Below are 17,980 nucleotides of genomic sequence, written 5' to 3' on the forward strand. Positions count from 1 at the left end.
TCAAAAGTACCCCCCAGTGTTTCCGGAAGATACTTTGCAGTTGTGGCCATTGTTGACTAAATGTGCCCACAAATCTAATTTTACCATCTTGCTTTTTGCGTACTTTGGGTATAAGTAAGGTGTCTCTTTTACAAGTACGACTATGTCTAAGTCCCTGAGATATACTATTCCTACTATATCCCCTTTGATAGAAGTTCTCCCTCATCTCAATCGCTCTTTGTTCAAAGATTTCATTTGTAGAACAATTGCATTTGATCCACAAGAATTCGCTTTTAGGTATCCCCATTATCTGATGTTTGGGGTGTGCAATATTTGCATGGAGTATAGTGTTAATAGATGTTTCTTTGCGGAAAATATCCATGGTAAGATTACCTGACTCCCCAATGCTAATCTTAAGGTCCAGGAAGTCCACAGACTCACGACTCTACTTATAAGTGAGCTTGATGTTCAGATCGTTGTGGTTGAGAACATCGATGAAGCCCTCAAACTCTGAGGCACTGCCCTGCCACATTATGAGGACATCGTCGATGTATCTCAACCACAACATAACGTGCTGTGTATCCCAAGTTATCATCTGAAAAAACATTCACACTCCCACCACCCCAAGAAGAGGTTAGCATATGAGGGCGCACATGTAGCCCCCATAGCTGTACCCCTTCGCTGGAGATAAAATTTACTCTTAACGAAATAATTATGCGAGAGTATGAAGGAGAGTAAAGTAAGCAAAAGATCAACAAGATGTGATGACAAATTCTGCATAGAAAGAAAATATCTTGTAGCCCTTAGCCCATGATCATGATGGATGCTTGTATAGAGGGACTCAACATCGCACGTAGCGATAATTGTATGTGTATCAACAATAATTGAGTCCACTCTAGACAAGTCATCCATCGTATCTCTCAAATATGAGGGCAGGGTCTCTACCGAGGGTCTTAGATAGATATCAATAAATTTGCAGATGGTTTCACAAAGACCCCCAATCCCCGAGATAATTGGTCTGCCCGGGGGATGAAGGAGGTCCTTGTGAACCTTAGGGAGCAGATAAAACATGGGAATTATAGGCCATTTGGTTATTAAGCCATTCACAATACGTTCAGTGATGATCCCCTCCCGACTTGCTTCCAAAAGGATGCTGTCAAGTTCTTTTTTAAATTTTGGAGTGGGATCACATGTCAAAATTTGATAGCACAAAGGATCCCTAAGCTGTCTAAAGACCTCTTTTTCGTACATATTTTTGGGCCAGATAACCACATTTCTGCCCTTATCTGCTGGTTTGATCTCAACTGTGGTCATTTTTTGAAGGCCCAGAAGTGCATCCCATTCTAGCTTAGATAAATTACCCGTTCCTGATTATACATGAATTTGATGAATGTCAGCCGAAACAAGACCTAGAGAATACTTCTACTGCAGAACAAGTCTGTAATGGTGGGCAGAATGTCGATTTGGCTTTCACTTGTGAGACACACTTGAGTTCGTTTTGGGCCTCTAACTCTTCACCCTCATAGATAGCAGTCATATCGTCCAAAATTTGAAGTTCTTCCGCACTCCATCTTTGTGCTTGATGTCCTTCCCGATGATACTCCTCTGATTTAGAGAAATGCTTCAGTAATAATAATTTTCTACAAAAAAGATTCAAGTCTTTCACCCACTCAAACTTGTCAGCCTGATGAGTGGGTGAAAAGGAAAGGCCCTTTTCCAGAATATTAATTTGGTCTGGAGTTAGAACAATATCGGATAGATTTATCACAGTATGTACTGTATGTTGTTTACTGTTGGGACCCCTTCTTCTTGCCTCTGTATCCATAGCGGCTGCGATCTCTTAGTTGACGCACGTCCCCGCCTCGTCCTCCTCCTCGGCCTCGTGTTTCGCGTCTGTCTAAAAAATGATGGTGATCCTCAGAATCAGATCTATGATTTTGTCTAGATTCCAAATCAGAAGAATCTATATCTGAAATTGTAACTCCTGAGGAAAGATTGGAAGATGCATGTAAAATAGTTTTAGCATTTTTCTTAACTTTTTTACCACGATTCCACTTATACAGTATACTTCTTTGGCTTTATAATCTTCTCGATCGCGGGTGAATTTCGTTTTTTTGGATATTGATAATATCTTGTTCATATTTATCCACCTCTGATGTAATTTTGTTAATTGCTGCCGTATCTATATCATCCAATTTCTGTTTGGTCAAATCAATTTTTTCTTTTATGTCTGCCAAAACCATAATATCATTTTCAATCAAAATATTCATTAGTTCCATTGAGCAAGTGCTCAGAGCTTCCTCCCATTTATCCTTAAGTTTAAGATCAAAAAATTTGTATGCTGGGAAAGTCTGTAAACGCAAACCCCTGGGTATAAGTTTGTGAAATATATACCGGTCCAGGGCAGTCTTATTCCTCCATGTTCTATCTCTTTTCTGCATGTATGATTTGAGATTTTTAATCTCATCCTTCCCCTGACTAGGAATTATTGATGTTTCACTTAAAGCTGTCTCATCTAATATGGAAAAAATGGCGTCAGCAATTGCTTGACTTCTTTCCTCACTTTCGTTAAAATCCATGTTACAATTGGAAAAAGGTGGAGCCGGAATCAAGAGCTAACTAGTAGTTATAAATAACAGTTACACAGACAGATAGAATCCGCATACACACCACATAATAACTAGGGTATTTATAGGACCATAATATGCACTCTCTAATAGAGAAAACCAGGTCGGTGCTCTGAGACAAAAATAGTTAGAATACAACAAAGACACAAGAAGTCTCAAAAACGAGCACTCAAAAAATCCCCAAAACAAATATAACTTTAATGTCCTCAATTGTAACAAACTAAAACATGATAAAAACACAAAGCAGGACCCTGAAATAGACTAAGTGACTACATATAACCTATTGCCCATATAAAAAGTCTAAACCTATACATAAATATCAAGCTAAATGCAAGAAAAAATGTCAGATGAGATCCCAGGAAAACTAGTTCCCTGGATCAACAAGACCGGCAAGTCATAATATGAACCAAAAAGAAATTAGGGACACACTAATGAATAAACTGATATCATTCACATGCAAATCATACACACTGCAAGATGGAAACCATAAGGTGCAAAAAATAAACCCACTGTGGTGGGAAGTGTGCCGAAATTCAAGAAAAAATATGTGAGGCTGGATTATAACGTTGGAAAAAATGACACAAAGAAATCAAAATGTCACAAAAAATCCTAACATAAAAATGAACAAATGTCCAGTAATATCCAGGATAACATAAGGTCTGAATGAACGAATAACATGAAAAGTCCATCAATTATGGCATAGGGAATAAAGAAAAAATGATATACTCATCCCCATTTGACATGAAGAGTGCAGTACTATAGCTCAAAGATGCCAGACAGTAGTTTCCGTCAGATATCAGAATCCAAATAATAGTAAGTCCCAAAGTCAACCAGGGAATAGGTGTCACTAAATAGAGTCTCAGGGTGACTGCAGCAGCTCCCACTCTACACGTGTTTCACCTTGCGGCTTCTTCACGGAGTGTGGAGACTGCAGGGATAGACTAACTATTTAAAAGAAAGATCGGAATTGCAGACAGCTGTCCCCAGTATAATATCACTTGCTATTGGCTGGAAGGTAAGAAGGGAGGAGGGAGGCGTGTCTTTCTGCTCAGCTGTCTGCTAATGATGCAGATGAACAGACCCTGATGGTATCCATGGACGCAGCTTTGTATCTGCTGGAGGCACGTACACCTCCGCATGGCGTCATGACGTCACAGAAAATCCATCCAATCACAGGAGTTGCTCTTCGACGCAGAACAAACACGGAGAGGTTGTTACAGCGCCCCAATACATCTGCCAAAGACACTCGATCTTGATCTGCAATAATCAGTATTGACCCATGCCGCAAAGCTCAGGAATGTAGATCAAATCCTGAGGTTTTCATTCTGGAAGTGTAGTCAAGTCAGATCATTATGGCAGGATCCCACACTGATGATATGGTGGACAGGATATACATGGTTCATTTCCTCAGATAAAAAAGAGGAAAATTGATATATATATTAAGAAAGATTGCACGGAAAATAATAAAAATCCATTCAAACACATGAAAAGAACTCCAAAGGTACATAGTGATTGAGCTACTTCCCTTATTCTTAACAGGCTATCAATACCTGGGAAGCCTGTCTGTGTGTGTGTATATATATGTATATAAAAACACAGATTTACAACAAGCGCTGGGAAACCCCAAACATTACCACATAATATATATGTATATAAGTGTCAAAAGGAGTGCTAGTGGGCGTGGCTACATGTATACAACAAAAAACAAACAAAGATGCCCAAAGCTACTTCCAATGTGACAACAATACACAGTGCAATACCTATATATTCTCTTGAAAAAGGGTCATTTAGTTCAACCCTTTGGCCAAAGCTTCTTAAGCCTGCTGCCACTTCAAGGCATGACCGTTAGCAGGTCCTAACACTACCTGAGATAAAATTCTTATTTACCTGTGTAATTACAGGAAGAATGATCAGCATTGGATCTGTTGTAACCCAGCAAAATGAAACATACATTTTATATATATATATATATATATATATATATATATATATATATATATATATATATATATATATAGACCATACGATACCGGTTGCAACACGACATCAAGGGACAGCACGCAGGTAAGTAAATCAAAAAGCAATTGCACCACCTTGAGAAAGGTCCCACTGGGGGACCGAAACGTCGGTTTTTGTGTCTTCTATCAAATATAGAACATTTTTGATTTACTTACCTGCGTGCTGTCCCTTGATGTCGTGTTGCAACCGGTATCGTATGGTCTGTTATTGCTTTATGGGATAAGCACCAAAACTTATTTACTTGCATATGGTGTGCCGGCTGTGCATTGGATTCTATATATATATATATATATATATATATATTATACTCACATACATTTTCGCTAAACGTGTTGTGTACAATTGGGTTAACCTTTATGGTGCCAAAAGTCAAGTGGCATGCAAGCGCCTACAGACTTCCAGCATTTGCGGGAATGTGATTGCTTCAGTAGCAACAGACTGACGTAAATGGAAGTGGAGAGACTCTGTTGGAGCAGTAAAAAATTATGTTTGCCATTATTTAAATCATTATTTATATAAAGTCCAGGTTATTCAGCTTTTTCTTTTTTCTTTTAGCAGTTTCAATCCCAGGCCCTCCAGGTCCACCAGGACAGCCGGGAATACCAGGATCCAGAAGTTTGGTAAACTTTTATGAGCATTCTTTCTAACTACAGCTGCAAGACTGCCCTATTAATTACTAGTCACCAGTGTTGATTTATCTAACCATTTAGCCCATAGATTGTTCATGCTTTATGCTTCTGATTAACAGGTTATCAAATAATCTATTGCACAGGGAAGAAGTGGTGTAGTACAATTTATGCAGTGCACTTGTATCCACACTTGAGTTTATAATAGATTGAGTTCATATATTGCTTTAAAATTAATACTCCGTGGCATTGATTTTAAGAAGACTTCAGATTATTGATAATAATGAGTCAAAGTTTTGATCAAGATTTGATTATTGATAAATTGGTCTGGCCACTGATCACATTGTTGATCAACAGCAGCAACTATTCAAATGTGTAATGCGAAAAAAACAAAAAATTAATGATCCTGTTCAAAAACCTGATACAGTATGATTGGCAAAACGTTTAATCACAGTACCTTTCCACTTTGCAGTGAAGGAGTTAAATAATTTTATTCAAATGGTCAGTCTCTGTGCAAAATTATTTGGCAAAATGAGTATATTGTGCTTAGTTTGCAATATTCTATATTAATGGTATTTGCTGTTGATGAATGATGATCCAACATATCTGTATATTGAGAGAGACAATACTTCAAAGTAAGAAAACATAGTGCAAAGATGCAGTCACAACAGATAGCAATGACATGTGGATTCTTAGCAGTAATTGAATAAGAATTCAAATCATTGGGTGAAGTAATACTACTGCAGTAGGGAATTGAAATCATTAGGTAAATCAATAGTACTGCAGTAGGAAAAGCAGTAACATTGGTGAAGTAAGGAATTAATTCACAATGGGAGAGTGTTGTTCACTTGTCATGCTCATGTCCTAAACATCATGTTTTACTGATAGGCAACAGCAACAAACAATGTTGACGACATGTTGCAGAAGACTCACCTAGTACCAGAAGGAACATTGATTTACTTGAGTGAAAGCAGTGAAGTTTACGTTCGTGTTCGAGGTGGATGGAGAAAAGTTCAGGTGTTGTACAATGCAGCTCTTTAACTATGCAAACATTGTATTAAAACCAATCATTCAATTTCATGACTCATTTGTTTTTCTACATGTTTATAACATCCTTACGTGCTCATGGCAAAATGTCCTCTTTTAGCTTGGTGACTTGATCTCCCTCCCTGCTGATAGCCCTCCACCTCCAGCAATTTCTGGCCACGTAAGTTGTTAATTGTAACTTTATACTTCTTACTGAATTGATCTACAGCTACAAGGTTGATGAGCTATATATCTATGTCCAATTAGTAACACCTCTGGAAGAGTCTCCACCCAGACCCCTGGTTGTTGAACGTTCTCCCCGTCACCAACCCTGTGTTTATGGTGTGATGAGCAACAATAAAACAAAACATGATATAGGATAATACTTAGAGAAGAGGTACAAAGTAATTCAAGGCAATAGGCAAATGATGAAAGGGTAAGTAGATCAGATGGAAAAGTTATGAACATTATGTATGATTAAGAGATGGATATAAGTAGTACACTTTTGTGTAGTTGAGGAATGGAGTATTCAATTGTCTTTCCCTAATGTAATATTTATCATATGGAACACCTTTTGGAAGGTAGCAGATATGGATGACGTGACAGTGATGGACATACAAATATGTACAAGACTGCTGCATAGTTCTCTTGGTGGAAAAACGAAAAAAAAGCCATAAAAATGCATTTTCCCAAAAGAAAAAAAATATTTTAGTAAAGGTTGCTAATTATGCAGACAAAAGTATGGCAACCTATACCTCCATAGAGTTCAAAATAGAAAAGAAGCTATTGCACATCCAACTTCATGCTCAGAAATTATATGCACATTTATTAATCACAAGCATCAAGGAATAACAGCAAAGGGTACTGCAGTTACACATCAATCTGAGCAGCATACATTACCTCCACCGAATTGAGAGTACATTACTGTATCAGAACAGAGCATTGTGTCTCTGGAAACTGGACGTTTTGGGATAAGGTCCTTTGTCAGATAATGGATACAATGTCAATAGTGTAGGAGTCCATACTAAAATGAACAAGAGGAAAAAAGTGACATACTGTACTTAGTGCTCATTCGCATGTCAATACCCAGAATCCCTGGCTGCAGTAGAAGCACTGTATGCTTAGAGATAAAGGGGAAAGGCAGGTTAGCAGGCCTGTTGAGACGTGAGTGTGCTCACAAGTGGTATTTTCTATTTGCTGTACACTGTGCTGTGAATGGTTTTTGCCACTTTTTTAACTCACTAGAACTTATTGTGGGTCTTGATATACATAAGTAATGCATTTATTATTCCCTTCTAGATGTTCGTCTAAGTAAATCAACAATGTCATAAAAGTACTTCTTTTTTCTAACCACAGGGATATCATCCCCTTCCTGCCCTGACTCCAGGTGTAAATACAGATTATGGAAGACCAAATGTGAGTGCAACATTTTCTTATTATGCGATATATTGATAGAAATTGCAAAGATAAGACGTTAATCTTTATACCTGCGTATTTCATAAAATGGAACCAAAATTGAATGTATTGGGCTGGGGTGCTAGGGCAATGTACATTAATTACAGTGTATAGTGTAATTAATGTACTACTACTAACTCATCTGGTAGTACAGTATCTGTCCATTACTGTTATTGCTGTGGACTTGCCTTCTCAACCCTTGCAATAATAGCCCAGGAATACATGTTCCTTTAGCTTTCCTACTCTTGCTTTTACTAATTTCTGCCCTTTGAGACAATTATTATTTATTGTAGATTCTGTTTTGTGTTTCCACAATGGATGTTCATTTATATCTGTTGCATTTGGGGGGGTGGGGGTGGAGGGGAGGTTTTTGTATCATTATTTGACCTTCCTTCTGAGGAAAAAAAGGAACAGCTCACAAAAGCTATGATAAAGTGAATTGACAAGATATACTGCAAACTGCTGGTGCATGGCTCTTTTGTAATACGCTGTAGGTATTAGCAGCAGGAATGTAACTGCAGCTTCTCACAGAGCAGAGGACTGGCTATTGGAGGCTTTACTTTGAAAGCCACAAGAGGTTGGCGGGTGTTTAAAACAAGCAAAAGACCAAATGTACTAACAAGGCAGGTGTTCTTCTCTGATGTTACCGTTTTATTTATTTGTTCAGGTCACTGTATGTTCTCTTAACTAGTTACCATTCTGTTCCTCATCCTAATTCATTTTTAGATAATGTCATTTTTTTTTAAAAGTGATAATGTCATTTATCTCCGTTTAACTGGTTTTCTTCCACAAGTTATGCTTTTACCAAATAAATATTTTGTTTTCAGCATCCATTGAAGATAGAAAATGTTCCGTGTGCAATGATTACTACAGGATTTGAGGAAAACAAACATTTGTTTAAGGTTTAGAAAATGGGGAGCCCCTTAAAAACTGTATCACAGTCTATTTTACATGATTCTGAGCCTCTCAATATATTCGAGATAATGTATTGCTTGGATCAGACTTATTTTAATTCAGATAGCATTTAATTATGCTGACAAATGTAGCAAATTCATGTAGAATACTTTGTTTGCCTCCGAAAAGAAAAAGTAAAAAAAATACCATAACATTATTACGTTTAGTTCTGTAGATTCAACAGAATTATACGTGCTCACACTCAGTTTATCTGAGTATCTTGGCATCGCCTGTGCAGCTTTCCTGTTCTGTTAGTGTGCTCCTCTCCTTGATTTCAACCCACAAGAAGGGAGAGAGTTTATAATAATGGAGTTAAGAATCCACTTCTATATGATCTCTTTTCCATGCTTCTATGACTGTGACAGTGAGGGGAGTAACCAGACCATCAATAAAGGTAATGCCGGCTGGTTACCTCCGAGCCATATTGTGGGGTTTAGAGTGTCAGCTCTTGGACCCGTTTGTTGTACATGAAATGCATGTGATTGTATGACAATAAAGAATGTGTGTGTGTTTTACCTTTCCAGGAGTGCTAACCAGTGGAGATTGAGAGGCTATGAGTTTCAAGGAGGGGGGGCGGGGGGGAGGTGTGCAGTAAAAGGGTTATCAGATTGTGACTAGGTAACCGGGGTCCAGAGTTGCTGGCCTCCCCAAAAATGTATCTGGGAATCAGGTCAGATTCCCGGGGACATATAGACACACCACCCTGGTCAAAATCCACCCTTGAAAACAATTACGCGACTCACCACCAGGTTTCCCTGCTTCAGCACAGGCCAGAAAGGTAAATGGGGGCATAGGGAAATGTGTATCCCGGGTACGGTCAGGGGTCCCTACGTTAGTGGGGAGCCCCCAGTATATGCCCAGATCACCAGAACCGGTACGGGGGTTCTGGGGTGCTTCAACCATCCCTAAGGTTGAGAGGATGTTTTTAAGTCTAAGTTCAGTGTTCAATGTATTTTGAATGTAGCCCTGAAAATGAACCTAAGCATTACTTCATTCTATTTAGATACAGTTTTCACTATAGGAAGGGCTAGGAAGGCTGAAAATGAACGTGCGCGTCTTTTTAGTCAATCCCTGTTACTAAAGGACTTAGAAGAAAAATGTGAAAATATTATTATTAATATTGTGTTTAAAGGGAAATGCTTATGCACAGTATATGAGCCGGGGACTTCCAGGTCCGTGGTTCAGAGAGACCATTTGGCTGCCAAGCTTGGTGCCAACAAGTCTGCTCGGGTTCCGGACATGAAAGCCTCATAGGTTGCCAAGGAGTGAAAGCCATTTGGGCACCGGGGCTAGACTCAAGTACTCACATCCTGGGATGAATGGCGGTCCCGGACCACTATTTGCCTCAAGTCATACTGTGAGGAGCCTAACCCCACAGGTGGCTTCTGACTGACAAGTGGCAAAGGTGCCAGGTTGGCGCATGCCCTTGTCAGAATCTGAATCCGTGCTGGCCTGGCTTAGATAGACTGGCAGCGCTCTGCGTTGGTAGGATTTCTCCCACGCTCGGATTGGCTGGAGTATTTCATGAATTAAGTCAAAATACTATAAGAAAGCCAGCAGCCAATTGGTTTGCGAGATTCACTCAGATTCTGAGCGCCAAGAAAGCAGCGGCAAATTCGAAATCGCCACAAGATGCTCTGAGAGAAATACCAGCGAGCCGGCTTCAGAAATTTCCAGGCGAGAAATTTTCAAAGTCCCATTTTTCGGGGCCAAGTTTTGAAAATAGAACGTAGCGGTCGCAGCTGGGATTGCAAGCTGAAAAGAGAACCAGGACGTTTGGTACTCTTATCCGGTCAAGGGATTTCAACAGCTCTGGAGGAGACACCGCGGTGGTGTCAGGAACTTCATGCCGATTTGAAGTCCCGGTGAATCTAAAGACTTTGTTTTACCTCTTATTTCACCTAGGAAAGTCTAGTTTTCTAGCACAGACCCCCAGTAAGTGTGTTTTCTCTTGTATTTTGTAATCCACTGTGTATACGTCTGTTTCAATGAAATAAATGACAATTTAACTATCTTGTTTTGCTCAGTGAATGATCCCGGTAAAAAGGTGTAAATAACCGTGACTATGGTTGCAATTAATTTGCCTGACTTCACACTTTTGCACAGTATTTCATATATGCTTGTATAAGTCCTTGCTTGTTTTTAGAATCGCTTCAGCATGTCTTTAGCAGCTATTGAGGTCCTGTAGCAAAGATTGCCTCTGTGGTGTTATTGCAGTTATCCTAACCTGATTCCTGCAATCTCGCTATTAGTCATCTCTATAGGCTGGTCATCTCTAAAGCCAGGCTATTGACATTAAATAAAAAATAAGCATGAACAAAAGTGTAACCTTCTCTTGAAATTTAAAGGCCAAGTTTGATGTGTATCACTAAGCAGGGTACATTGAATTGTAATGTAATGAATGCTTTATGATTTGAGGCACAGCACATCTGCAAATATAATTTGAGCCTCTCTCTCTAAACCTACAGAAGGATCTAACAAGAAACAATGTAATCGGGTTCACAAATGCAAAGAATCACAATGTGAAAAACAAAACTGCAGCAAATTAAATGATAAAGTTCAGATGTTAAACTAAGTAATCGTTGCTTCTCTTTATAGCTTCATCTTGTGGCTTTGAACTCACCCTTCACTGGTGACTTCCGGGCTGATTTCCAATGCTTCCAGCAAGCCCGTGCAGTTGGCCTAACATCCACATACAGAGCTTTCCTATCTTCACATCTACAAGATCTCCATAGTGTTGTAAGAAAAGTTGACAGATTCAACCTACCTATTGTCAACCTGAAGGTAAGAAACCCAAATGCTTTTATTGAACTCCTGCTTTACCGTTATAAATATCAGGTTACAAAACATTATTTTAAAATAACAAAATGTTTAAAATCAGCAGCTGAAAATCCCCTCTTTTGTGATACAGGCATACCCCGCTTTAAGGACACTCACTTTAAGTACACTCACGAGTAAGGACATATCGCCCAATAGGAAAACAGCAGCTCGCGCATGCGCCTGTCAGCACGTCCTGAACAGCAATACCGGCTCCCTACCTGTACGGAAGCTGTGCGCAAGTGGGGAGACTATAAAGCCTGTTACAAATGCGTTATTTACATCAGTTATGCACGTATATGAGGCTTGCAGTACAGTACATGCATCATTAAGTAGGAAAAAGGTAGTGCTTCACTTTAAGTACATTTTCGCTTTACATACATGCTCCGGTCCCATTGCGTACGTTAATGCGGGGTATGCCTGTATATTACATTTGGATAGATGTTACTGCTTTACTAAGCAGTCTGTCGCCATAAAACATCTTTACAGCCCATAGAAGTTATAAAACAGCACTAGAAGATACTTTATATCCCATAGAAGTCATGAGACAGTACTAGAAGATACTTTACATCCCATAGAAGTCATAGGACAGCACTAGAAGATACCTTGCATCCCATAGAAGTCATGAGACAGACTAGAAGATACCTTGCATCCCATAGAAGTCATGAGAGAGCACTAGAAGATACCTTGCATCCCATAGAAGTCATGAGACAGCACTAGAAGATACCTTGCATCCCATAGAAGTCATGAGACAGCACTAGAAGATACCTTGCATCCCATAGAAGTCATGAGACAGTACTAGAAGATACCTTGCATCCCATAGAAGTCATGAGACAGCACTAGAAGATACCTTGCATCCCATAGAAGTCATGAGACAGCACTAGAAGATACCTTGCACCCCATAGAAGTCATGAGACAGCACTAGAAGATACCTTGCATCCCACAGAAGTCATGAGACAGTACTAGAAGATACCTTGCATCCCATAGAAGTCATGAGACAGCACTAGAAGATACCTTGCATCCCATAGAAGTCATGAGACAGTACTAGAAGATACCTTGCATCCCATAGAAGTCATGAGACAGCACTAGAAGATACCTTGCATCCCATAGAAGTCATGAGACAGCACTAGAAGATACCTTGCATCCCACAGAAGTCATGAGACAGTACTAGAAGATACCTTGCATCCCACAGAAGTCATGAGACAGTACTAGAACAGGGGTGCGCAAACTTTCCCCCTTGCGCCCCGTCTGCACTCCCCCCTGCTCACGTCACCCTCCTTACCATGTCTCCGGCATCAAATGACGCAGCGGGGTCACGATGTCACGTTGCTATGGCGATGTGTTGCCAGAGACAAGGTAAGAGAAGTTACAGAGGCCTCACGCGATCCCCCAGCATTTAAATGCCTTGGGGAAGAGCGCAGGGCCTCTGCAACCGCCACACCCCCGCCCGAACTAGAAGATACCGTACAGCCCATAGCTGTCTTCCTGCACCTGAAGGCGTTTTGTTGGACGACTGCTAAGTAAATGTGAGACACAAATCCCAATTAGAAACAAAGCACAGTATGTAGCAGCGCTCCAGAGTATCTGCTTGAGTGACTTCAATTTGAATATATTTATTTCAATACAAATTATTTTAAAAGGTGAATAGATTTTGGAAATATTTTTACTGTTAAAGCTTATTATGAGGAAACAGTGCTTTCAAATCAGTGTCGAGATCCCACTATTGAGCTCTGTAGTGTGTGACAACTTTTTCATTATTTGTTATTGAATTTTCCTATGCAAAATCTGTGAATCCCAAATAAGAACTATGTTCTGTTTTACTGAAAGACCTGTTTTATCTTGTTAGGGTGAAGTACTTTTCCATAACTGGGAGTCAATGTTTTCTGGCAATGGCGGACTGTTTAATGCTCAGATTCCAATTTACTCTTTTGATGGTAGAAATGTTATAACAGACTCAACTTGGTAAGTTTCCTTAAAGTCCTAAAATAATAATACTGAGAATCCCAAGAAACCCCGACTTTCAAAACCCCGACTTTCAAAACCCCCATCTTCCTAGAAAATATTACTATGTAGACCTGAGCTTTGCAAAATGTTAGTTTGCCAGCCCCACTGTGTACAAACAAAGAGACCCTTTACAAATTGTGTGTGTATATATATATACTGTATATATATATTTTTGTTTTAATTGCTGGTGTATAATGAAAGTTTAATGGTATTAGGAGTCATCTCTCGGGATTCAGTAACTGAAATCTTTGGTGAAAGCCCCAATAATGTTCTCCATGTAATGGCAGCCATCAGAATGTCAAAACCTTCCATAGGATTGAATGGTAATGCTGGCACAGTACATTACAAGAATATCATGCTATTCTGGGCAATGTCATGAGTCTGTAACAACTGGATTGGACATCACAGAATAAAATAGAAACTGACAGCTATTAGACCAAAGTGTACTAGTGTTAGTGACATGTTTAAGGGGTTACATCTAGGTTATTGATGCATTTGTTACTAAAACCTGGCTCCTATAAGCATTTTTAAATAATTTTTTAAGTTTGTTTGTAAACATGGTGAGATAGCTTTGCTATTAGCATTCTTATGTGTTTAAGGACGCCAATTTTTCACAAAAGGTTTTCTGTCCACCTTTGTGAGACTGTACCTTTGGCGCAAATAGTTTGTCCACAGTACAAACGCATGTTCTGTTAACTAACTTTGATCATGTGTTATCATATAGGCCTCAAAAAATACTCTGGCACGGGTCAAGTCTGAACGGAATTCGACTGGTTCACAACTACTGTGAGGCTTGGAGGACAGCAGAGATGGCAGTCAGTGGGCAGGCATCTTCTCTCCGGAGTGGAAAGCTCCTGGATCAGAAGTCATACAGCTGTTCAAACAAGTTTATCGTGCTGTGCATAGAAAACAGTTTCATGGCTGATATAAGGAAAAAATGAGTGGTGCAACTTAGCAAAACAGAAATAACATTTAAGTTGAGAAGACACTGAAATCCGTAATGTATATATTGGACTTTAACAAATTGTACACTTTTATAGCCAAAGAAAACATACCTCATGGAACGTATAAACAATTGTGGTGGAACACATATTCCAGCCTGTACTTTGGTGCTACAGTGGAGGAGGGAGGTTCTGATAAGAACAAATCTAGTAATTGTGTTTGAGATGGGCTGGATAACAAACCTTATATAGCCCAATACACTGCAATTTATTTTCAATGTAATCAAGTCCGCTTATTTCTGAGGGTCAAGTTTTCTTCCAGTAATATTTAAAACTTCCGTTAACCCTCAAGATGCCAGAGGGGGCCTGCAACAAATTGCAATGTGAATGTGTTGCAAATCCCTCTGACAGCAAAAAGGGCTAATGTCTCCAGTTAGGCAAATGGCCAACTTGTATGTTGTGGTGTTTTTTATGACCTGTTATTTCTGTGACTCTTTGCCCTGTATGGGACTTTACAAAAGCTTAAGCCTTCTGCTGCCAGACGGGCCAGCAACTCCTTGGCCCCTCAGGCAGCAAAGGGGTAATAAGTAAGCTGCACTCATGTAAGATATTGGGTGTGCCAATCTGCCCTTCCCGACTAATACTATGGGGCTTATTCTGTAAGCTCCGTTAGCGCTGTCCCGAGAGATATGCATGGAAAGCCCCATTGACTTCAATGGAGCTTTCTGTGCAGAACGCATAGTAAAGCGTTAACCGAGTTTACAGAATAAGCCCCTATGTGTGTTGTATAGGTGATTCAAGCACCCCGTGCTGAGCAGGCGCAGTGTGTTTCAAGGTGCAGTCCCATTTAATAAATATATGAATTGCAATTAAATTAAAGTACTCAGCCATGGAAAGCATGTTCTACCATTGGTGACATCATTTAATAGATGTGCATGGACCTTAAAATATAGCAAACTTGCATAACAACATATCATGCAATAAATGTTATTTTTCTTCATGGAAACGGGGTATTTCTAGAGCTTATCTTTTCTTTAATAAAATAGTGGTCATTTTAAAGAGTCTCCAAAAAAGTGTATATCAATTCTGGTGAAATTTTGAACTATGTAATCTCTTGCAAAAATGCCACAAAACTAACAGAATTTGCAAATGTCTTCAAATTTTAAGATGTTAACTCATCTATAATAATATATATTAAAACATACATAGAGCACAAGAGATAATTTCACAATGGAGTGTGACAAGTGAAGAAAAAAATAACCAAATAAAATGATTTGACCGAACTGGACTGCACCTTTAATTAGAACCTTCCTGTAGCACATCCTGCATTAACGTATTTCTTTCTCACTCGCTGCATGCACCTCAAATCGGGAGGGTAGGGTGTGGGGGAAATACCATGAACTATTATTTCTATAGGTCATTTTCATGTGTTCATATTGTTCACACAATGAATCCATTTTGAATTCTAAATATGTGCTTAATATATCAACATAAACCGTATTACACTATATCTATATAAATATGTATTGAAGAGGCATCTCTGTACTTAATTAGTTATATTGCAAGAACCGATAGTTTTTAGCTCTCGTAACACTAATTTAAGAATAACCTTGATAATTTAACAGTACATTCCGCCCAACTAACAAGTTCTGATGCACATGAAAATACTCATTCTTGTAACATTTGATTAGAATCGTTAGTTTTCCTAGTGTCAAATGTGAACTCCAGTCTTAATGAATTAAAATAAAACTTGTTTACATGGTTTCCTAAATTGTGTTTGTATTGTATTGTATGTCTTTATTTATATAGCGCCATTAATGTACATAGCGCTTCACAGCAGTAATACATGTGGTAATCCAATAAATAACAGATAATATAAATAACAGATCATGGGAATAAGTGCTTTAGACATTAAGGAAGAGGAGTCCCTGCTCCGAGGAGCTTACAGTCTAATTGGTAGGTAGGGAGAACGTACAGAGACAGTAGGAGGGAGTTCTGGTAAGTGCATCTGCAGGGGGCCAAGCTTTATGTGCCATGTGTTCAGAATAGCCACAGTCCTATTCATATGCTTCTTTAAGCAAGTGTGTCTTAAGGTGGGTCTTAAAGGTGGATAGAGAGGGTGCTAGTCGGGTACTGAGGGGAAGGGCATTCCAGAGGTGAGGGGCAGTCAATGAAAAAGGTTTAAGGCGGGAGAGGGCTTTAGATACAAAGGGGGTAGAAAGAAGACATCCTTGAGAAGAACGCAAGAGTCTGGATGGTGCATAACGAGAAATTAGGGCTGAGATGTAAGGAGGGGCAGAAGAGTGTAAAGCTTTAAAAGTGAGGAGAAGAATGGAGTGTGAGATGCGGGATTTGATCGGAAGCCAGGAGAGGGATTTCATGAGGGGAGATGCTGAGACAGATCTAGGAAAGAGTAGAGTGATTCTGGCAGCAGCGTTTAGGATAGATTGTAGGGGAGACAGGTGAGAGGCAGGAAGGCCGGACAGCAGGAGGTTACAGTAATCAAGACGGGAGAGAATGAGGGCCTGAGTCAGAGTTTTAGCAGTCGAGCAACAGAGGAAAGGGCGTATCTTTGTTATATTGCGGAGGAAAAAGCGACAGGTTTTAGAAATGTTTTGAATGTGAGGGGCAAATGTGAGAGAGGAGTCGAGTGTGACCCCAAGGCAGCGTGCTTGGGCTACTGGGTGAATGATCGTAGTTCCAACAGTAATGTGGAAGGAGGTAGTAGGGCCAGGTTTGGGAGGAAGTATGAGGAGCTCTGTTTTAGCCATGTTGAGTTTAAGGCGGCGGAGGGCCATCCAGGATGATATAGCAGAGAGACATTCAGAAACTTTGGTTTGTACAGTAGGTGTAAGGTCGGGTGTTGAGAAATATATTTGTGTGTCGTCAGCATAGAGGTGATAATTAAACCCAAAAGATGTTATTAGGTCACCTAGAGAGTGTATACAGAGAAAAGAGAAGAGGTCCCAGGACAGAGCCCTGGGGTACCCCCACAGAGAGATCAATAGAGGAGGAGGAGGTATTAGCAGAAGAGACACTGAAAGTACGATGGGAGAGGTAGGATGAGATCCAGGATAGAGCTTTGTTCCGAATGCCAAGAGTATGGAGAATGTGAAGGAGAAGAGGGTGGTCCACGGTGTCAAATGCTGCAGAGAGGTCGAGTAATATGAGCAGAGTGTAATGACCTCTGTCTTTGGCAGCATGGAGGTCGTCAGTTATTTTAGTGAGGGCTGTTTCCGTGGAGTGAGCAGTACGGAAGCCAGATTGTAGAGGGTCTAGGAGAGAATAGGTGTTGAGAAAATGGAGCAAGCGAGCGAATACAAGACGTTCAAGGAGTTTAGAGGCAAAAGGCAGGAGGGAGACAGGCCGATAGTTAGAAAGACAGGTAGGGTCAAGCTTGCTGTTTTTGAGTAATGGTATGACTGTTGCATGTTTGAAGGAGGATGGAAAGGTTCCAGAGCAGAGGGAGGAGTTAAAAATGTGCGTGAGCGTAGGGACTATAGTAGGAGCAAGAGGTTTTAGGAGATGGGAG

General features: G+C 39.9%; 1 protein-coding gene across 4 annotated transcripts in view; it reads left to right on the forward strand.

The window, feature by feature from the left end:
- The window catches only part of COL15A1 (collagen type XV alpha 1 chain), a 378,174-nt gene extending 361,955 nt beyond the window's left edge, over positions 1 to 16,219 (forward strand). For 3 of the 4 annotated variants that reach the window (XM_075586146.1, XM_075586145.1, XM_075586143.1), the window contains 7 exons: positions 5,181 to 5,245; positions 6,140 to 6,268; positions 6,399 to 6,458; positions 7,634 to 7,693; positions 11,285 to 11,470; positions 13,350 to 13,465; positions 14,232 to 16,219. In XM_075586146.1, the coding sequence (XP_075442261.1) occupies positions 5,181 to 5,245; positions 6,140 to 6,268; positions 6,399 to 6,458; positions 7,634 to 7,693; positions 11,285 to 11,470; positions 13,350 to 13,465; positions 14,232 to 14,448 (833 nt within the window). In that variant the 3' untranslated portion in view covers positions 14,449 to 16,219. The remainder of the gene's footprint in view (positions 1 to 5,180; positions 5,246 to 6,139; positions 6,269 to 6,398; positions 6,459 to 7,633; positions 7,694 to 11,284; positions 11,471 to 13,349; positions 13,466 to 14,231) is intronic. The other variant, XM_075586144.1, reaches the window with a different exon arrangement.
- Positions 16,220 to 17,980: the final 1,761 nt, after the last annotated feature.

Source organism: Ascaphus truei, chromosome 2 (assembly GCF_040206685.1).
Source record: "Ascaphus truei isolate aAscTru1 chromosome 2, aAscTru1.hap1, whole genome shotgun sequence".
In the NCBI taxonomy this organism is placed as follows: domain Eukaryota; kingdom Metazoa; phylum Chordata; class Amphibia; order Anura; family Ascaphidae; genus Ascaphus; species Ascaphus truei.